The sequence below is a fragment of the Canis lupus genome, chromosome 13 (assembly GCF_011100685.1).
Source record: "Canis lupus familiaris isolate Mischka breed German Shepherd chromosome 13, alternate assembly UU_Cfam_GSD_1.0, whole genome shotgun sequence".
NCBI lineage: Eukaryota > Metazoa > Chordata > Mammalia > Carnivora > Canidae > Canis > Canis lupus.
This window is the reverse complement of record NC_049234.1, coordinates 1,807,001-1,824,610: the sequence shown is the minus strand read 5'-3', so window position 1 is coordinate 1,824,610 and position 17,610 is coordinate 1,807,001. Positions and strand designations below refer to the sequence as shown.

Below are 17,610 nucleotides of genomic sequence, written 5' to 3'. Positions count from 1 at the left end.
GTCACGGAACCCCGCCCCGGAGCGCTTCCCATTAAACATGCTTGAATTTACTGCCTGGCTTTTTAATTTCTCTGCCGTTCATTTGGGAAAAACCTAACAGTTTCCAAGGCCTTTCTCTCTGACCACTTCTTTGTTGATTCCTGTATGAGTTTCCTAAAGCTTCCACATCAAATTACCACAAACTTTCTGGTCTAAAACAACAGAGATTTGGGGCATCTGGGTGGTTCAGTCCATTAAGCTACCAACTCCTGAGTTTGGCTCAGGTCATGTTGGGTGGGTGGTGGTGGTGATGTTGTATCTCCACATGCTTCTCTCCCTCTGCCCCTCCCCTTGTTTGTGTGCTTTCTCTAAAACAAAAATAAACTTTAAACAAACAAGCAAACTGGAATTTATTCTCACAGTTCTAGAGGCTAGAAGTCCAAAATCAAGGTGTCAGCAGGGCCCTGGTCCACTGAAGGCTCTAGGGAAGAACCCTTTATGCCTTTTCTCAGTTTCTGGTGGCCCCTGTAAATCCTTGGTATTCATTGGCATGTGGTTATATCACCTCAACCTCTGCCTGTGTCTTCACATGGCCTTTCCCCCTGTATTTGTCTCTTTCCAAACTTCCCTCTACTTATAAGGATACCAATCACTGGATTATGGCCCACCCTAATCTAGTATGACTTGCTGTAACTTAATTACAGTTGCAAAAACCCTATTTCCAAATAAAGTCACATTCTGAAGTTCTCGGTAGAAATGGGGGTGGGAGGGAAACACTATTCAAGCCACCACAATTCCTAACCTACTATTTATTTACTGGACACAGTGAGCTTTCTCATGGTTCTATTTTCAGTTCTCTTATCTGTAAGCTCTTCACCCAGAGTCTCAGTGTGACTTTTCCCTATTTCACTTTCATGGCTTCAATTTTTACTTTTATGGAGATGACTTGACAACTCATTTCTTAAATAACCCAACCCGTTCCTGAATTGGCTTCCTACACTCCCAAACTTGTGGTAAGCATTACATACCTAATTAGTCCTCTAAAACCTTAATTTATAAACACATTTTAAGTGTTGAATATAGAGCTTAGGATCTCTTCCACAATCTTAGACTAGCTCATTTCTTCTCTGACATTTGCAGTCCCAACTAATAGTATTCCATATACCCAGTCACTCAGACTAGAGTCATTTAATTTTCCCCTCCTATAATTGTTGCAAAGAGACATTGAAATCTATTTATTCTACCTCCAGATGTCTCTCTCTTACATGCATTTCCTCTTTCCCATTCCAACCATCATTTCATTATTGCTGAGTGATTATACTCTGAATAGGCCTCTAGGCAGCCCGACCTCTAATCTCTAATTCATCTTTCCTGCCATAATCAGCCATGGTTGTCACTCAGCTCCATACCCTTAATGATTACTCTCACAGAATAAATGGCTTATGGAATAAAGCCCAAATGTCTCAGCATAGCACTTAAAATGCTCCACTCTCTGGCTTGAAGCCTACTTTTCAAGCTCATCAACTATGTTAACCTCTTTCTCTGCACTTTCATTAACACTTACTATACAATGCTCAGTGATAGCTGCTGATGTATTTGTTTCATTAATTTTGGACTGTAAGCTCTTTGAAAGAATGCTTCTAAGAACACCTTGTAAATATTATTAGTCATCATCATCACCTTTGGTCCAAGTTTGTAGGACAAAACAGAGGCTAGATAAAACAGATAGGGATTCACAAAATGTTAACATTCAAATGTCCTCAACTGAAGCATAGTAAGATGTGGTATATCCATACAATGGAATATTATTTGACATCAAAAATGAATGCAATACTGATCATGATGCAACATGGGTGAGCTGCAAAAACATTATGCTAAATGACAGACCCCAATTACAAAAGACCACAAATTATATGATTCCATTCATATGAAATGTCCCGAATAGATAAATATGTAGATACAGAAAGTAAATTAGTGGTTGTTTAGGGCTGGACATTGGGTCACTGGAGGGTGATAGCTAAAGGGCATTAGGTTTCTTTTTGAGATGGTGAAAATGTTTTGAAATTGATTATGATGATGATTACACAAGTCTGTGAAGAGACTAAGACCCAGTGAATGATACCTTGTAAGTGGATGATCTGTCTGGTATGTGAATTGTATCTTAGTAAAGCTGCTAAGAAAAAGTGCTCACAGCATAAGAGAACCAAGATTCTTAATTTTGATGTGGTATTTAAAGACATTACTATAAAACATGTAAGGTTCTCAAGTTTAATTCCTTTTTTCCTAACTGGGAATTGAGTAAAAAAATGGAAGGCATGCATGGTTGAAAATGTATGACAAAAAATGAGTTTTCCAGGCCAATGCCTTTATGAAAAGGATGGGTATAGGGATAAAGAATTTATAGTTTGTAATAAAAATTCAATTTTTCTCCAACATTCAAAATCTAGGGCAGAACAAGAGGCAAATTGGCACCTGGAGTTGGTAAGTCCTTAGAGGAAAGTAATAACTGCTAACGTTTATAAAGCGCTATGTGTGAGATACTGTTCTAAGTGCTTTTTACACCTAGCAACATTTATTCATCCTAGCAACTCAAAGAGTATGAACTATTATCATGCCTAACTTATACAGAAGGAAGCTGAGGCACAGGAAAGTTAAGTATCTTGCCCAAAGTATTTGGATCTGGACCCAGATACTTTAGTTTCAGAATCTTTGTTCTTAACAAATGAGCTATGTTACCTCTCTGTACTTTCCTCCTTCTGTGTTTCACGTTTCTCTCCAACAATGTAGCTTTCAAGAAATAATTGACATTTGTGAATAATGAGTTTTACCGTGACTTCCACAGGGCAAAAAATACTTCTATTGAGGGAGAATAATTCATAAAAAGTTGATCACAGACCATCCCATCCATTCATACTTACTATCCTTTCTTTCTTTCTTTCTTTTTTTTTTTTATATCCCAAACATTTTTTATGCTGAGCAGTAAACATCAAACACGTTGACTGCTAGGCACAAGTTTTTGTTGTCAGAATGAAATGTTTCCCTTCACTTTTAATGCAGCAGTATTTAATGGGAAAAGAGAAACAAATAAAATTTCTACTACCAAATAAAGTAATAGGACAAAAATGGCTTCACTATTCTTCTAGTTTGCAAATGTTTTTCATTTATTTTACAAGCCTGTCTCACTGACAGATTCCTTCCCTGTCATTTTTTGAAGGACAAGGAATCCTAGCATTTCAAACCATCTATCCATCCATCCATCCATCCATCCATCCATCCATCCATCCATCCAAAATCTCATTTGCTTTTTCAGTTTTCTCTACAAATTCTGCTTCAGCAAAGAGTTCACTAGTGAATTAGAACTCTCACTGCCTCATAGACAGAACAATGACTTTCCCCAGCAGGCCAGGAACAGAAGTGGGCCCCAGAGCCAGCCAGTACAGCAGAGGGGACCCACAGGAGTCACCCTGCTGGTGATGCCAGCAGGGACTGCTTGGTGAGTCTCACTAGCTCTCCTTCCCTTCTTCCTCAGCAAAAGAGTCCCAATTTCTGGTGCTAGGAGTGGCCAGGTGACATAGTTCTGGACTTTGGGATGTTGGTAGTACAGTGTGGAGAGTGTGGGTTCCAAAAAATATCCTTAAAGGCAGAAGGCACGCTCTTTCTTGGTCCCTTCCTCTTCTTGTGGCTGGAATGGGGACAAGATGCTTAAAGCTTGTGCAGCCATGCTGGACCATGAAGGAAAAGCAAGTATATGGGGACAATGGGGACAGCAGGAGGCAAGAAGATGGCTGGATCCTCATGACTTTACTGTAGAGATTCAGACAGTCCTTGTCCTTCTACCTTCAGACTGTTTTCACATGTGACAGGAAAAGAAACATCAGTTTTCTTTCAGTTACTGTCATTTGGTATTTCCTGTCTCTCAAAGCTGAACCTAATCCTAACTGATGCAGATCTCAGTAGCTCTGACAGTTTGTCCTGTGTGGTTGGGATTCCTCCTCAAGGACTCAAAAAACTCTATGGGAATCTATAATCTATAAAGTATCCCAAAATTTTACGTTAAATCTAGTTCATTCACATACTTTTCAGGGAGAAGAGGTCCATGGCAACTCATTTAATTTTTCAGATTCTCAGCTTTCTTGCCTGTATAAGGGGAGAACAGGGTCTTCATTTCTAAAATTTTCTAAGTAGTCCCACATCACACTGCCTATTGATCTGAAATCTAGCAGTCATCTATGACTTCTCTTACTCCCTCTCATTAAACTACCCTATTAGTTGTCAAGAGCACGGATTCTTTCTCTACAGTGTCTCCTCCATTTGCTTCTTTTCCCTCACACCTCCGCCCCTCAACCCTGTTCCAGCTTATAGCCTCTGTTGTCTCCTCTCTGAAACCCCTGACAGGTCTTCTCACATTTGGTCTCTTCATGCTACATTCTACTCTTTACCAGACTTTTAAATCAATTTACATAAAGGCCTGCACTGCCAATGGCTCCCCAATGCCTATGGGATCAAATACAATTCCATTTAAGAGGAGTCAGGGTAGCACAACACAGAAAAAAAAAAAAATCATATAAACCCAGCCTCGAGTCCTGGTTTTAGTTCCTTACTTGCTTTCGGAAAATTATATGACTTCTCAGAACCTGAGTCATGTTAGCTGTAAAGTAGAGATAATAGTACCTACTTAGGCAGCATCATCATGTAGGTCATAGGGATAGGACCTATAAAAGGACAAGTTTGGTGCCTGGCACATACTAGGTTCACAAAAAATTCGTTGCCTTCCTCTTTCCCTCAATGGAAAGGACGTGAACTAAAAAACTAAGTCTGCAGCCCACCACCCTTCCACTAATCCCTTATTTGTATAACCCATGCTGGCCAAACCAGATTATTTGCCACCTCCCAGATATAAGTTATATCTTCTCTTATTCAATTCTGAAGTTGTGCTCAGACTGATTTTTTTCCCCTTCATATCCCCTCTCCCTTCATTTTTTTAAAAATAGATTTTACTTATTTATTCATGAGAGACAGACAGACACACACACACACACACACACACACACACACACACACAGAGAGGCAGAGACACAGGCAGAGGGAGAAGCAGGCTCCATGCAGGGAGTCTGATGGGTCTCGATCTTGGGTCCCCAGGATTAGGTCCTGGGCCAAAGAAAGGCAGGCAGTAAACCGCTGAGCCACCCAGGTGTCCCTCTCCCTTCATTTTACGTTGATATCCTACTCAGCCTTCAGGAAGTCCTTCAATTGCCATCTCCTTTATGAAGCCTTTTCCTGATGTTTAAAAAGGCACATTCTCTGTGGCACTTCATGGTTCTACTTTGCCTTATTTTGTGTACTTATCACTCTTCCTGAAAGCCTAGAGATGCCTTGGGTGCAGAACTAGAGCCCTGTCGACCTTTGTACCTCATGGCCCTAAGCCAGGTCCTTTTATCTGTATTTACTAAGTTAACCTCAAATTTTTCAAGCAGAGCTCTTTACAATATATTCCTAGATCCCTTTTTCCCCCTGTACTTTTACAATACCACAAAGACAGAATGATTAAAAGTGTATTTAGGGAATACTCTATTTTAGGTTCCTCCCTCATTGTCTAAAAAAGGAGGCAACGCTTCTGGATGTAAACCACTTAGCACTGTGACCCATCATTCAGAACCATTTAGTACTGTGTCCATTGGGTACACAAGACTTTTTCTTTTCCTTTATTTCCTAAGAGTCTGGCTCTGCCTCTTATTTCCTGAAAGCCCCCAAGACTTTTTTTTTCCTTTCTGCATTTCAACAACAATGAATCTCATATCTGGGCTTTGAGCACCACTCCTAAAGATGATGGATAGGAGCAAAGCCTTCTGGGACACATTAGTACAGCTGCCAGTGGGCAGGAGGTGCTTATAAAATAAAAAGGCTCAGGATTCTGGGAACATATTTTCAGTTATAAGTGAACCACCCAACACAGCTGAAAAGAAACACCCAAGAGTACTTCCTTTTATTCTTTTTATGCTGTGCATGGAAGAGGCAAGGCACATCATATTAGATTGCAAGTAACTCTCGAAAGGATTCTTTTTATGTAGTGTCACCAGGTGCTAATATCATAACCTTTGCCTATCAGGTATATGTAATTTAGAATTACAGGAAGCTTGTAAAAGCAAGTTTAAAGCAGCAAAATTCTAGTTTTTAATTTATTGGATAATATTGAGTATCACTGTCTGACTTGAAACATTTTCCATAGAATTATGAAAAAGAATAATACCCACACAACTATAAGGTTTAATGAAACTTTAGTTCCACCTGTGGATAAGTATGTAAGATAAAATATTATCAGAAAACTAAACACAATTAAATCATCACTAAGCTACGGACATAAAGTGTCACAATATAAACTCAAATTCAAACATAGAAATTGGTTTTATACGTAAAGCTCTCACACATCATTAGAATTGGGACAGAAAAGAAATTGTGAAGCTGTTAATGTGCTACATAGTCACTGCATTTAAAGGAAGGACTAAGAAAGGTATGGATTTTAAGCATTTAGGGGATAAGAGACTATCTCCTATGTGTCAGTAAGACATAGGAGCTTGCCGAATCTATATTTTGGGAGGAAGCTAGGAGAGGACAATGAGAAGATTTAAGAAGTGATGTGAGGCTTTTCTCCAGATGCAGACAGCCTTTGACGAACAGAAAGAAACAGTTTTGTCAGATATTTGCAAAGGGAAAAAGCTGGAAAAGCCATAGCAAAAAGGAGTAAAGTTTTTTTTTTTAGCGAGGTAGTCTTTCTAGAGACCCTCGGCCAGCAGTGACTCTTCTATAAAACCACAGACCATATATAAAAGGTTTCCCTCTTAGAAGAGCAGGGAAAATGCTGTGTAGACCTTCAGAGTCAGCCAGACTGGAAAGAAGCAGCTGACAGTGTGAGGCCAGTACTGACCATGAGTTTGGTGAAAAATGAGAACCAGAAGAGAGATCCAACAAGAAACGGTCCCTTTTGGGGGTGTGTATCTGCCAAGCTCACAATGACCCCTAATTCATAGCCATGTTGGTGAATGTGACCCTATCTCATGGCCATGGATGAATGAAGTAAGAGCACTTGACGTGCCATTAGGTGGGTCAGGAACGGGGAACTGAACTGGAAGTTGGACTTGCAAATGTGATTCTGGGAATTGCGGGGAGACTATCAGGTGGCCTGAGAAGCAGGAGAAAAGCTAGTTTGTTGAAAAGGAAGAATGAAGCAAACATGGGGAAAGAAACAAAGAAAAGTGATGTTGTGTAAACAGTCCCTTGGGTTCCTATCTTCCATTCCTGGTCTTGTCGTCCTTGGCCTCTAGGGCTCCTCACTGTATCTTGACACTAGATCCCTCCATTTTTCTTTAAGCCAGCTTCAGTGGGATTTCTGCTACCTGCAGCCTGGAGAACTGTACCTGACATACCTCCTTGGAGGCCCTGATCATGGAGCTTTGGGAAGGTAGTGCCTCTTATTGCAACCAGTCTTAGCCAGTGAAAGTGTGCTATTAATCACAGGCACAGCCAGCATCCCTAACAAATGTTATGACATTAACAGGCTATACATACAAAAAAGTCTTTCTCAGAAAAAGGGCTTTCTTGGTCTAATGCAGTTGGGTCCAGCTTCTTTGATCAATTGATACAATGATGATGATGATGATAATGACAAAACTGGTAGCAGTTACCCTTTACCGTGTGTTGTAATGATTTACTAAGCCCTGAACTATGTAAGGCTAGGTGCTTTACAAACATCACACCTACTTCTCACAACTCTTAATTGTAGCGAGAGTAGAATTTTGTTTGGAAAGGTCTGTGACATAAGGCACAACAGAGATGTCATTTGGGAAGGACCAGCATGCTAGGAAGGCAGGTAGCCACAAGAGGGTACTTAGCAATGATGGATTTATCATGATTCAAGATCTGGCCATTGGCTTGCAGTCTCAGAAAATTTCCATGGTGTCCTAGCACTGACTAGACTTACAAATGCTGAGTCATGCAACAAAGTTCACTAGAGACTGATACATAAACCAGATGCCAAGTTATTAATTTACCATGCGATATATAACTGCCAAGCAGCCTGGATACTGATGCTGGCCTGAGTAACGTATGATACTCTCTCTGTAGACAGATTGTATTGGGGGCCAAAGTTTTAGAAAGTTGTTTGGGTGGTAGATGATTTGAATGTTAGACACAGAGATTTGACAGCTGCTATATTCATCTCCATAAAGGAGATTTAGCTACCAGGTGAACCAGACACTTGGGCACCATTTCTTTGGATGCTGCCAGGAGAGCTTCTGCCAACAAATGCTTCCAAGACCTTCCCAGGCTTCTAGAGCTGACCAGTTTTCCTTCTGAAGGAAATATTCTTTCTTTAGATATCTTTTTGTTTTGTTTTGTTTTTAAAGATTTTATTTATTTATTTATTCATGAGAGACAGAGAGAGGCAGAGAGGTAGGCAGAGGGAGAAGCAGGCTCTATGCCAAGAGCCCAACGTGGGACTCGATCCCGGGTCTCCAGGATCACGCCCTGGGCTGAAGGCGGCACTAAACCGCTGAACCACCCAGGGATCCCTCTTTCTTTAGATATCTTAATATCCAATCCATCTTGTGTGTCTGGGAGTCCTTTTATTTATTTAAAGTTATTTTGCATATTTTGGGTCAGATTCATGATTTCATGCTTTAATAGTCTGAAGTAAAAGAATAATTTTATTTCCCTTCTTTCCACATCTCAACAGAGTAGCTCTCTATCACCCAAATGTATCATTATGATTATTATTATTCCAAAGTTTTACAAATAGGGTAAAAAACATCGTTTTTAGAGTCAGAAAGACCTGGGATAAAATTCTGGCTCTCCCATTTTTAAGTTTTATAATTCAAGATGACTTAATTTCTCTTGGCCTTAGTTTCCTCACTGATAAAGTGGAGATAATGTGCACTTCACAGAATAAAATGAGATTTACTCAAGTTATTATGCAAAGCATCTAGCACAGTTCTGGGTATAAAACACAGAGATGATCATAACATATTGGAGCAAAAATAACCTAGATCTCAACCTTTTAGATTCTCCTTGGTTTCCAAGTATGCAATTTTTTCTTCATTATCCTTCCAATGTGGTTTCACTTTGATTTTTATAATCATATTGATGTTACTTTAAAAACTAATTTCCCTAACTTTTGAACTGAATAAACAAAAGCGAACTGGACATGACTGCACTGATTTTTTTGGCTTACTGTTCTCCTTCTCCACCAGAAATAAACAAATGACACAGCTTGCTTTTGTCTTTTTTCTTCCTGTTATCCTTGTGAAGATATCGTTTATGGACTCTAGTCATGTTTTTTTCATGTAAGAATTCTGCACTAAATTCTGAAGCTTGAAAATGCCTTTTTAACTGAGAAAGGGCCATGAAATCATACAACTTCTGTAATAAATTATTCTTTCTGTTCCCAATTCAATTTACTTTACAGATGTCAGAATTCTCCCAATTACATGATTCTTCTGTAAAAATGTGTGGGTCTATCTTTATATTTAGTTATTCTATCTTATGAGTTTGCATATGCAACTATGCCCTCTATTTTCAAGTAAATTATAAACCTCGTAAGAGTAGGGACAGATCAATCTCTTTATATCCTCACTGTCTATACATTGTACTATCCTACACTATACTGAGAAGATATCAAATAATTCTTTGTCAGAGAGAAATGCTATGAAGTGGAAATAAAAATGACAGAGATTTTTATCTCATTTGTTAGTTATATTCACATTTTCTGAAGGTATAGATCTGAATCTAAGTATCTATTTAATTCTTTTGGTGTAAACTTTTGTGAACCTGTGTTAATTTTCCTCAAGTTACTTAAATGTTTTCTTTCCTTCTCCTGTAACATTAACACTGAGAATTTTATGTACACCCTAGATGTTTCTTACATTTGGAGGAATTCCTGACTTTGGCTTTTACATCTTTCCCCTTAATCCACATTACATGTTATCAATGCCAAACTCATCTTCCAATTTACCTCTTTACTTTTACCTCTTATCTTTTTAAATTGCTTCAGTGACTCCAGTCCCTTCGTGTTTGTCTTGAATGCTCAAGCTTTATACTCTTAATATCCTTGAGGAAAAATGATATTTAGTTTGGCCTATTCCCATATACCAAATGATATCTAAAAATTCAGTACAACACATAAATGAAAATAAAAAGGAAACAAGAATAATACAGTATTGAGAGAATCAGAGTAAGTAACATGACAGATCTGTGCAAGAATTAAAATATCCATTATTAACTTTACCCCAAAAATGGATTAAAATTTCACAATCTGGGTACATGCCTATTTCTAAAATTGAGTCCTGAGTAGGCAGCGTACACAACAGGATGAGGAAATGAAAACTCAGAATGTGCCAGACACAGTGCCAGTAATTCTAATGTGTAAATTCATTTAAAATGATACAACATTCCTTCTAGGTTGACGACATTATTCTACCCTACAAGTAGTAATTTTATTGATACCTAAGTATACTGCTAATACTTAAAATTTAACATGATAAAATTATAAACTGACCTAAAATAAGCTCCTTTTGCTTTCTGTGAATATTAATTTCAGGGTCCTTATTCAGAACCTATGGTTAATTTAATATTCTAAACATGTTTTCCACATCTTTCATTACAATTGTCAAATAAATTCCATAAACTCATATGGGAAGCCTGTTTATAAATGCCATTATCAATCATGGAAAGGTATATATACAGACAAATCTGAGGGTTCTGTACATAAGTGACCTCTAAAAGGTTGTTTTTTTTTTATGAACTAAATGGTCCTCAAGAAAAAAGTGAACCAAACTTAATTCTGTTTTTAGGACTAAAACCAGAGAGATTAACTTATCTTTGTATTTAAGAACTAGCCTCTGTCTAGGGGGCAGTGGGCTTGGCAGTACATTCAATGATCTCACCAAAAGTCTATGTAATGTAATGACATTAGACTGTGTGTTTATGGTAGATAATACCAGTGAAGCATAACACAATGCATCTTGACATAATTCAGTTTGCAAAACCGAAGCTCATTCAACAGCCTCATAAAATTATGACAAACAGCGTAATACTTTTGAATAATACAAAATAGAAACATGGACATTCATTCATACATTCATCCATCCATTTGATATATGGAGCATATCCGGTGCAGTGGTAATAGTAATACGGGACCATAATGACAGATTTGATACAATCATTGCCTTCCAAACTACAATCTAGGAGACAAGATATGAACACACACACAGTTGAAATGTGAGGAATGAGTAAGAAATAGCATAAAAGTGGTGCTATGGAGGACTACAGAAGAAGGAAGTACTATGTTTGGAGATAGCATCCAGGTAAGGCTTCATGGAGTAGAGGGCATATGGGCTGTTTGGAACTGTGGGTAGGATTTCAGCAGAGAAAGAAGAGATTCAAATGAAGAGGGAGTATGGAAGTGGGCTGTCATTGGCAGGTTTGGTAAATGCTGAATAGGCAGGTTTGACTATAAGGTAGATCATCTGTAATGGAGTGAGAAGTAAAGCTGGGTGAGGGGGTGGGGAGGTCAGTCAAGGTCCTTGAGAGAGGCCCTCAAGGTCAGTCTACCGGTCTGCCAGAATCATTGAAAACTTTTCTCAAGGAATTGATACAATCCAACTGTTCCTTTAAGAACTTAGGATAGTTTAAAGGAAGAGAGATGAAGGCTGGAATTTTACTTAGACGGTTCTTTTAGTGGTCCAGACATTTGCTTGTTAAGGAGGAGTGGAGGGAAAGAAATGAACATTTATTGAAAGCTCACTATGTGTAAGGCATTTATTTGTTTTAGCCATAACGTTTCATTCAATTATTGTAACATCTCTGAGAGGTAAATAACATTAACTCCAGTGTTCAGTTGAGGGGCTGAATCCCCAGAAGCCCAAGATCTGGGGCTGCAAGTGCTCAAGGAAAAAGCTGTCATACTGAATCAAAGCTGTGATTCACACAACATGTTTTCTGTTCTCAACAGAAGCTCCAAGGAAACAAAATAGTTTGTATAGTTCTAAGATTGCAACCCAGAGAGTTATTTCTGCAAATGAGGCTTACCCCAACCCTTGGGTCAAACTCTGCTCTTAGTCAGAGGAACATAAGGATTAGCCCAGGAGCTCAGCAGCCTGGCAACCTCCTGCCAGTCCTGCTTTATTCTCCATTCCAGTTGTTGATTCTGGGTGTTCTTACCGCTGGGATCAAGCTCTCCCTTTCAACTTACAGGAGGCTAATTCCCTCTTGCTTCTTAGACCAGCATCCCTGTCCTTGAACTCTGCCCACATCTCAGTTCCTATCTCTCCAACAAGATGTGAAACCTTTCTAATACCAACTGTTTGCTGTTGCAACCTGTCAGGCTTCCTTCATCAGTGCTTTGCTTATATGTGACAAATCCACTGTCTAGACCCTGGGACTGTCCCAGATGTCATGGGCTACACTGGCTGGTCTGGGAAATCAGCAGCCTCCATTCTCTCTCTCTCTCTCTCTCTCTCTCTCTCTCTCATTTTTTAAAAGATTTTATTTATTTATTCATGAGAAACACAGAGAGGAGAGAGAGAGAGGCAGAGACACAGGCAGAGGGAGAAGCAGGCTCCATGCAGGGAGCCTGATGTGGGACTCGATCCCAGGTCTCCAGGATCACGCCCTGGGCTGAAGGTGGCACTAAACCGCTGAGCCACCCGGGCTGCCCAGCAGCTTCCATTCTCTCTGGTCTAGCCTATACTTCTATTTGATGAAAAGACTTTTGAAAATACAAAATAATACATGTCACCACAGTAGTACTCATACTTAAATATTAAATAGTGCATGCTGTGTGCCAGGCATTGTTTGTATTTGTATTTGTCTTTCAAACATTAATTCCTATAATCATCACATTATTAATAGCCTCATTTTAGTGATAAAAAACAAAAGCAAAACAAAAACCTGAGACTGAGAGAATAAGATGTCTTATAGATGTCTTATAGATGTCTAAGGTAACATCTAGCACTCTGGCTAGTGTTTATCTTCTTAACCAGAATGTTCTTCTGCCTCTCCAATATCAGTGAAAAGATAAAGAACATGTCTACAGTGAATGTACTTACTATCTCAAATGCCTTATTTAATACCACTAATAGTTATCAGACTTCTATTAATAAATGTGTTAACATTTAGTTATAAATAAGAACCCACAAAAGCAGTTAGAAAGAAGCCCTTATACTTACATGATGCTGAAAATTTGAAATATAAGTATTGTCATTTTGGCTGAAAATACTAAAGATGTTCTGCATTTGGGCAAGTCTAGTAAGACCGCAGTCTTCAAAGATATTGTTATTTTACTTAGCAAAAATAATCTAAGAATGCTGGTAGAGAAGATAATTATGAATATAATCTTAATAGGAGGAGAAACAAATTTAAAGAATCAAAGTAAAATTGCTAAGAGAGTAGATCTTAAAAATTTTCATCACAAGAAAAAAATTAAATTAAGGACTACTGAGATCTTGGCAAATTATAGTTCTGCACATTCAAGTTCACTTGACAAAATGATGAGAAATTTTATTGCTATCAATTCAGAAGGTGAATATCTGACTAAATATAATCAGAAACTTAAACAAGAATAAAATAAGAATATATTAATGTTAATATGCTAATACGTTACTATGAATCTTGGATTCCTCTGATTTAAGTACAGAGCACTCAATGGGGGCCCTGGGCAGTAGAGTTGGTTGGGAAACTGACTCTTGGATTCTGTTTGGGTTGTGATCTTGGGTCATGGGATTGGGCCTTGCATCTGGCTCCACACTCAGTGTAGAGTTTGCTTAAGACTCTCTTTCCCTCTGCCCCTCTCCCTCATGCTTTCTCTTTCTCTCTCTAAAATAAGAAAGTCTTTAAAAAGTAAGTACAGAGCACTCATTAAAAAAAGTTTGGGGGCATCTGGGTGGCTCAGTCGGTTAAGCAACTGACTCTTGATTTTGTTCAGGTCATGATCTCAGAGTTGTGAGATGAAGCCCCATATCAGGCTCCCCGCTGGGCATGGAATCTGCTTAAAGAGAGAGGGCATGTGTTGGGGGAGGGACAGAGGGGGAGAGAGAGAGAGAATCCAAGCAGACTTCCCACTGAGCATGGAGCCTAATGAGGGGCTTGATCCCTGGACCCTGAGATCATGACCTGAGCTGGAATTAAGAGTTGGATACTTAAGTGACTGAGCCACCCAGGTGCCCTTAAGGAACTTATTTTCTAATCATAGAAAAAGACCATGAGCAGTTAAATAAATAAATGCATATAATAATTCTAAAAGGCAATTAACACCTATAAAGAAAGTAAAACAAGGTAATTTGGTTTAGAATAAAGAAGTAGGAAAAAAAAAAGAAGTGGTAGTGAACCAGCTGTGACAAGACATTTGAGCTGGTACCAAACTGACAAAGTTGGGGGGGGGGAACAGAGCAAGGGAAATGACTCTCAAGTAGTATGTTCAAAGGGAAAAAAGGCCAGTACATTTGGAGCATAGTAAGGAATGGAAAGAGGCATGAGACTAAGTCAGTGAGATAGGCAGGGCAAACCTCATAGGTCCTTATAGGCAATAGCAAGATGGTTGTTTTTTGTTCCAAGAAGTAGTAGAAGGCACCATCAGATTCTAAGAGGAGTGATGTGACTTGATCTACATTTTTAAAAGATCACATTAGCTGCTGTTTGGAACATGCGTTACAAGGAGTCAAGGATGGAATCATTTAGACCAATTAGGAAGCAGGGAATAGGAAGTGGCAGCCTGGACTCCAGTTGTACCAATAAAAAGAGAGAAGTAGATGGAATAGGGACATATTTTAGAGGCAGAAATGATAGGACTTGTTGATGAATTGGATGTGAGGGGTCAGGGAAAGACAGCAATCTCACTGTTCTGAGTAGATGGTTGTGTGATCTAGTGATAGGTGGCAAACTAGAGGAAAAATTTTGTAGAAATTTAGGTCTACAGAATAAGTAGATAAGTAGAATGATAATGTGGTGATATCAGTAATACATTTACATAAAGTCAGGGAAATGACAAGCAATAAACTTTAATAAAATCATACAGAATATGATCACTGGTTAGCTAGTTTTCCTATTAGCTATCTTAAGCCTAAGACCATTCTCAGTGCTGGAAATGAACATGAAAACTGAGTCCTCCATTCTGGCCTTATGTGGACATATTTTATTTCATAGAACAGTTCTAGAAATGCTGAAGAGTGTCAGCACATGGTGGGTACTCGAAAAATGTGCAGTGAACTGAATAACAATTACAATTAGAGAATATGTAACATAACCTACCTACAAAAGGGCTAAGAGTAGAATTGAGAACTCTCAAAATCGTCATGTATCAGGAATCTGAATTACACTACTCCCTATTTTAAAATTTGTTTTGTGGGTATGTAAACTTATGTATACATACATATGTATACTTGTGTGTATTTCTCTCATACTATTTATGGGAAAAATGGGTATGATCTAATCTTTTTTCCTAGTATATAATCAGCACTTTTCCACAAAGCTTTTATTTAAAAACGAATAGTCATTACCTACCTGTAGCATATCACCAAGGTCTGCTGTGCTAATATCTGGATCCTCTGTGGTGTTGAAGGGCACAGGGGTTATCCGTACAAGGGTGAGCACTCTAGGTTCTGGATATCTCCATAACATCATCCCTGAGCTGTCTTCAGTTTCATTGTAAAACACGACTTCATAGACACCAGGCATTTTCAAAGGTTCTGTTAAATGAAAAAATAATTAATTGTATGCTTTTGAACGGGAGCATGTTGATTTATTACAGAAAAAGAACATTATAAGCATGAAGGATAAGAATATAAAGAAGCTGGCTGGTCACTTTTATATAATTTGAGACAGGAATATATTAAGAATTTCCCCTTAAGAGAGACTGAAGGGTAATGTCCTATTTTTGTACTGCAGGTATTAATGTAGTTTAAGTGATTTTGATGTGTTATTTTGTGAATGTACGGTCAAAATTCTCTCTCATACTGAAGCTGTTGTTACTTACCAGCATCTCTTATATACTGGAATAGGCCTGTCCGTAGGTCATCTGAACTTTGTTCGCTTTTAAAAATCTGGTTCATTTCTATAGGAGATGGCATTTGTGGCACTGCTTCAGGAACTTGCACTTCAAAATTTCCCTTCTCGTTAAGGTATCCACTGAGTAATTCATGTAGAAGAACTAAACAATTCAAATGCTCTTGACCCCAGAAAACCTTTAAGAATCATATGAAAAATTTTAGTGTCTTTTAAATACAAATGAATACTTCATAAGGATAATTAGCCACAATCACACTAGAATTAATGCAAGACCATAATTATGTTCAATTTAATTATTGACAACTATAATTTCTAAGTAATTGACCTATGGGATGAAATTCTATTACTTAAATAAACACATAAAAACAAGAAAATCAATTACATTATATATTGTGTGAATAACCATGAGTTTTCAATGCTGAATTGACAATGAAATTATGTGAATGTGAGGTTATGTTTATGAGTTAACTTAGCTAAGTGAGAAAACAACACCTATTACAGTCTGAGAGAAGGCAATGAAGATCCTCTAGGTCAAAATGTTAACAAAAGAATAATAATAACTTTGTGGAATAGCTTTCTACTTTTTGTCATGAGATTAAATACATCTTAATTATAAGGTTCCTTTCTTTGCACTTATATTTTTTAGAAAAGAAGAGAGGGAAGATGCTTAATGAACTTGAACTCAGATGGCTCCCAACTTCCATGTTCAGTGAGAATGTGCCAACATCCAGTATTCCACAGCCCCTGAGAATCAATCATACAGGGGATTCAGCAGAGTTTCAGAACAAAGGCCTTGGTATTTTCTCTGATAAAGAGGATTAGATTCTCTTTCTCTACATGTGAAATGTATTAGTCCAGAACAAAAGTATGACCAGTGGGCAATAATGATTAATGTCAGAGGATTCAAAATGTCAATAATTTACATTTTCTTGAATATATTGGATAAAGGCAATACAAACATTATTTCTAAGAGAACCAGATTAACACAGAAGAGAGAAAAAATATAAAGAAGTGAAAAAAAATAATCCTATACCTGTGGTTAAATTTTAAACCTAAGTTTGGGTCCCGTTCTCTGGAATTAAGGCAACAGAAATAAAGATAAGAAATATGATACTAAGTCTACTGTTCTCATCAGTCTTATTTTTATTGGATCCTGAAAAATAGAGATAGGTGAAAAGTCAAGCTAGGGAGTTGAATGCTATACTCTAGGCTTTATTTTTTATTTTTTATTTTGTTTTATTATTATTTTTTAAATTTATGATAGTCACAGAGAGAGAGAGAGAGAGAGAGAGAGAGAGGCAGAGACATAGGCAGAGGGAGAAGCAGGCTCCATGCACTGGGAGCCCGACATGGGATTCAATCCAGGGTCTCCAGGATCGTGCCCTGGGCCAAAGGCAGGCGCCAAACCGCTGCGCCACCCAGGGATCCCTACTCTAGGCTTTAAATTGTCAAGAGACAGCAACTTTATAACATAGAGATGACATACTATGTTTTTGTCTTAATATTGATTTTAATGAGGAGTTGCTTTGCTGTCTTGGGAAAATGGTAATACAGTTAATATTGTTGATAAAATAACATGAA

At 38.1% G+C, this 17,610-nt stretch overlaps 1 protein-coding gene across 8 annotated transcripts in view; it reads right to left on the bottom strand.

Annotated features, from left to right (window-relative positions):
* The window catches only part of VPS13B (vacuolar protein sorting 13 homolog B), a 734,128-nt gene that overhangs the window by 120,323 nt on the left and 596,195 nt on the right, over positions 1 to 17,610 (bottom strand). For all 8 annotated transcript variants that reach the window (XM_038555170.1, XM_038555164.1, XM_038555165.1 and 5 more), the window contains 2 exons: positions 15,998 to 16,205; positions 15,526 to 15,710 (listed from right to left, as the gene is read on the bottom strand). In XM_038555170.1, the coding sequence (XP_038411098.1) occupies positions 15,526 to 15,710; positions 15,998 to 16,205 (393 nt within the window). The remainder of the gene's footprint in view (positions 1 to 15,525; positions 15,711 to 15,997; positions 16,206 to 17,610) is intronic.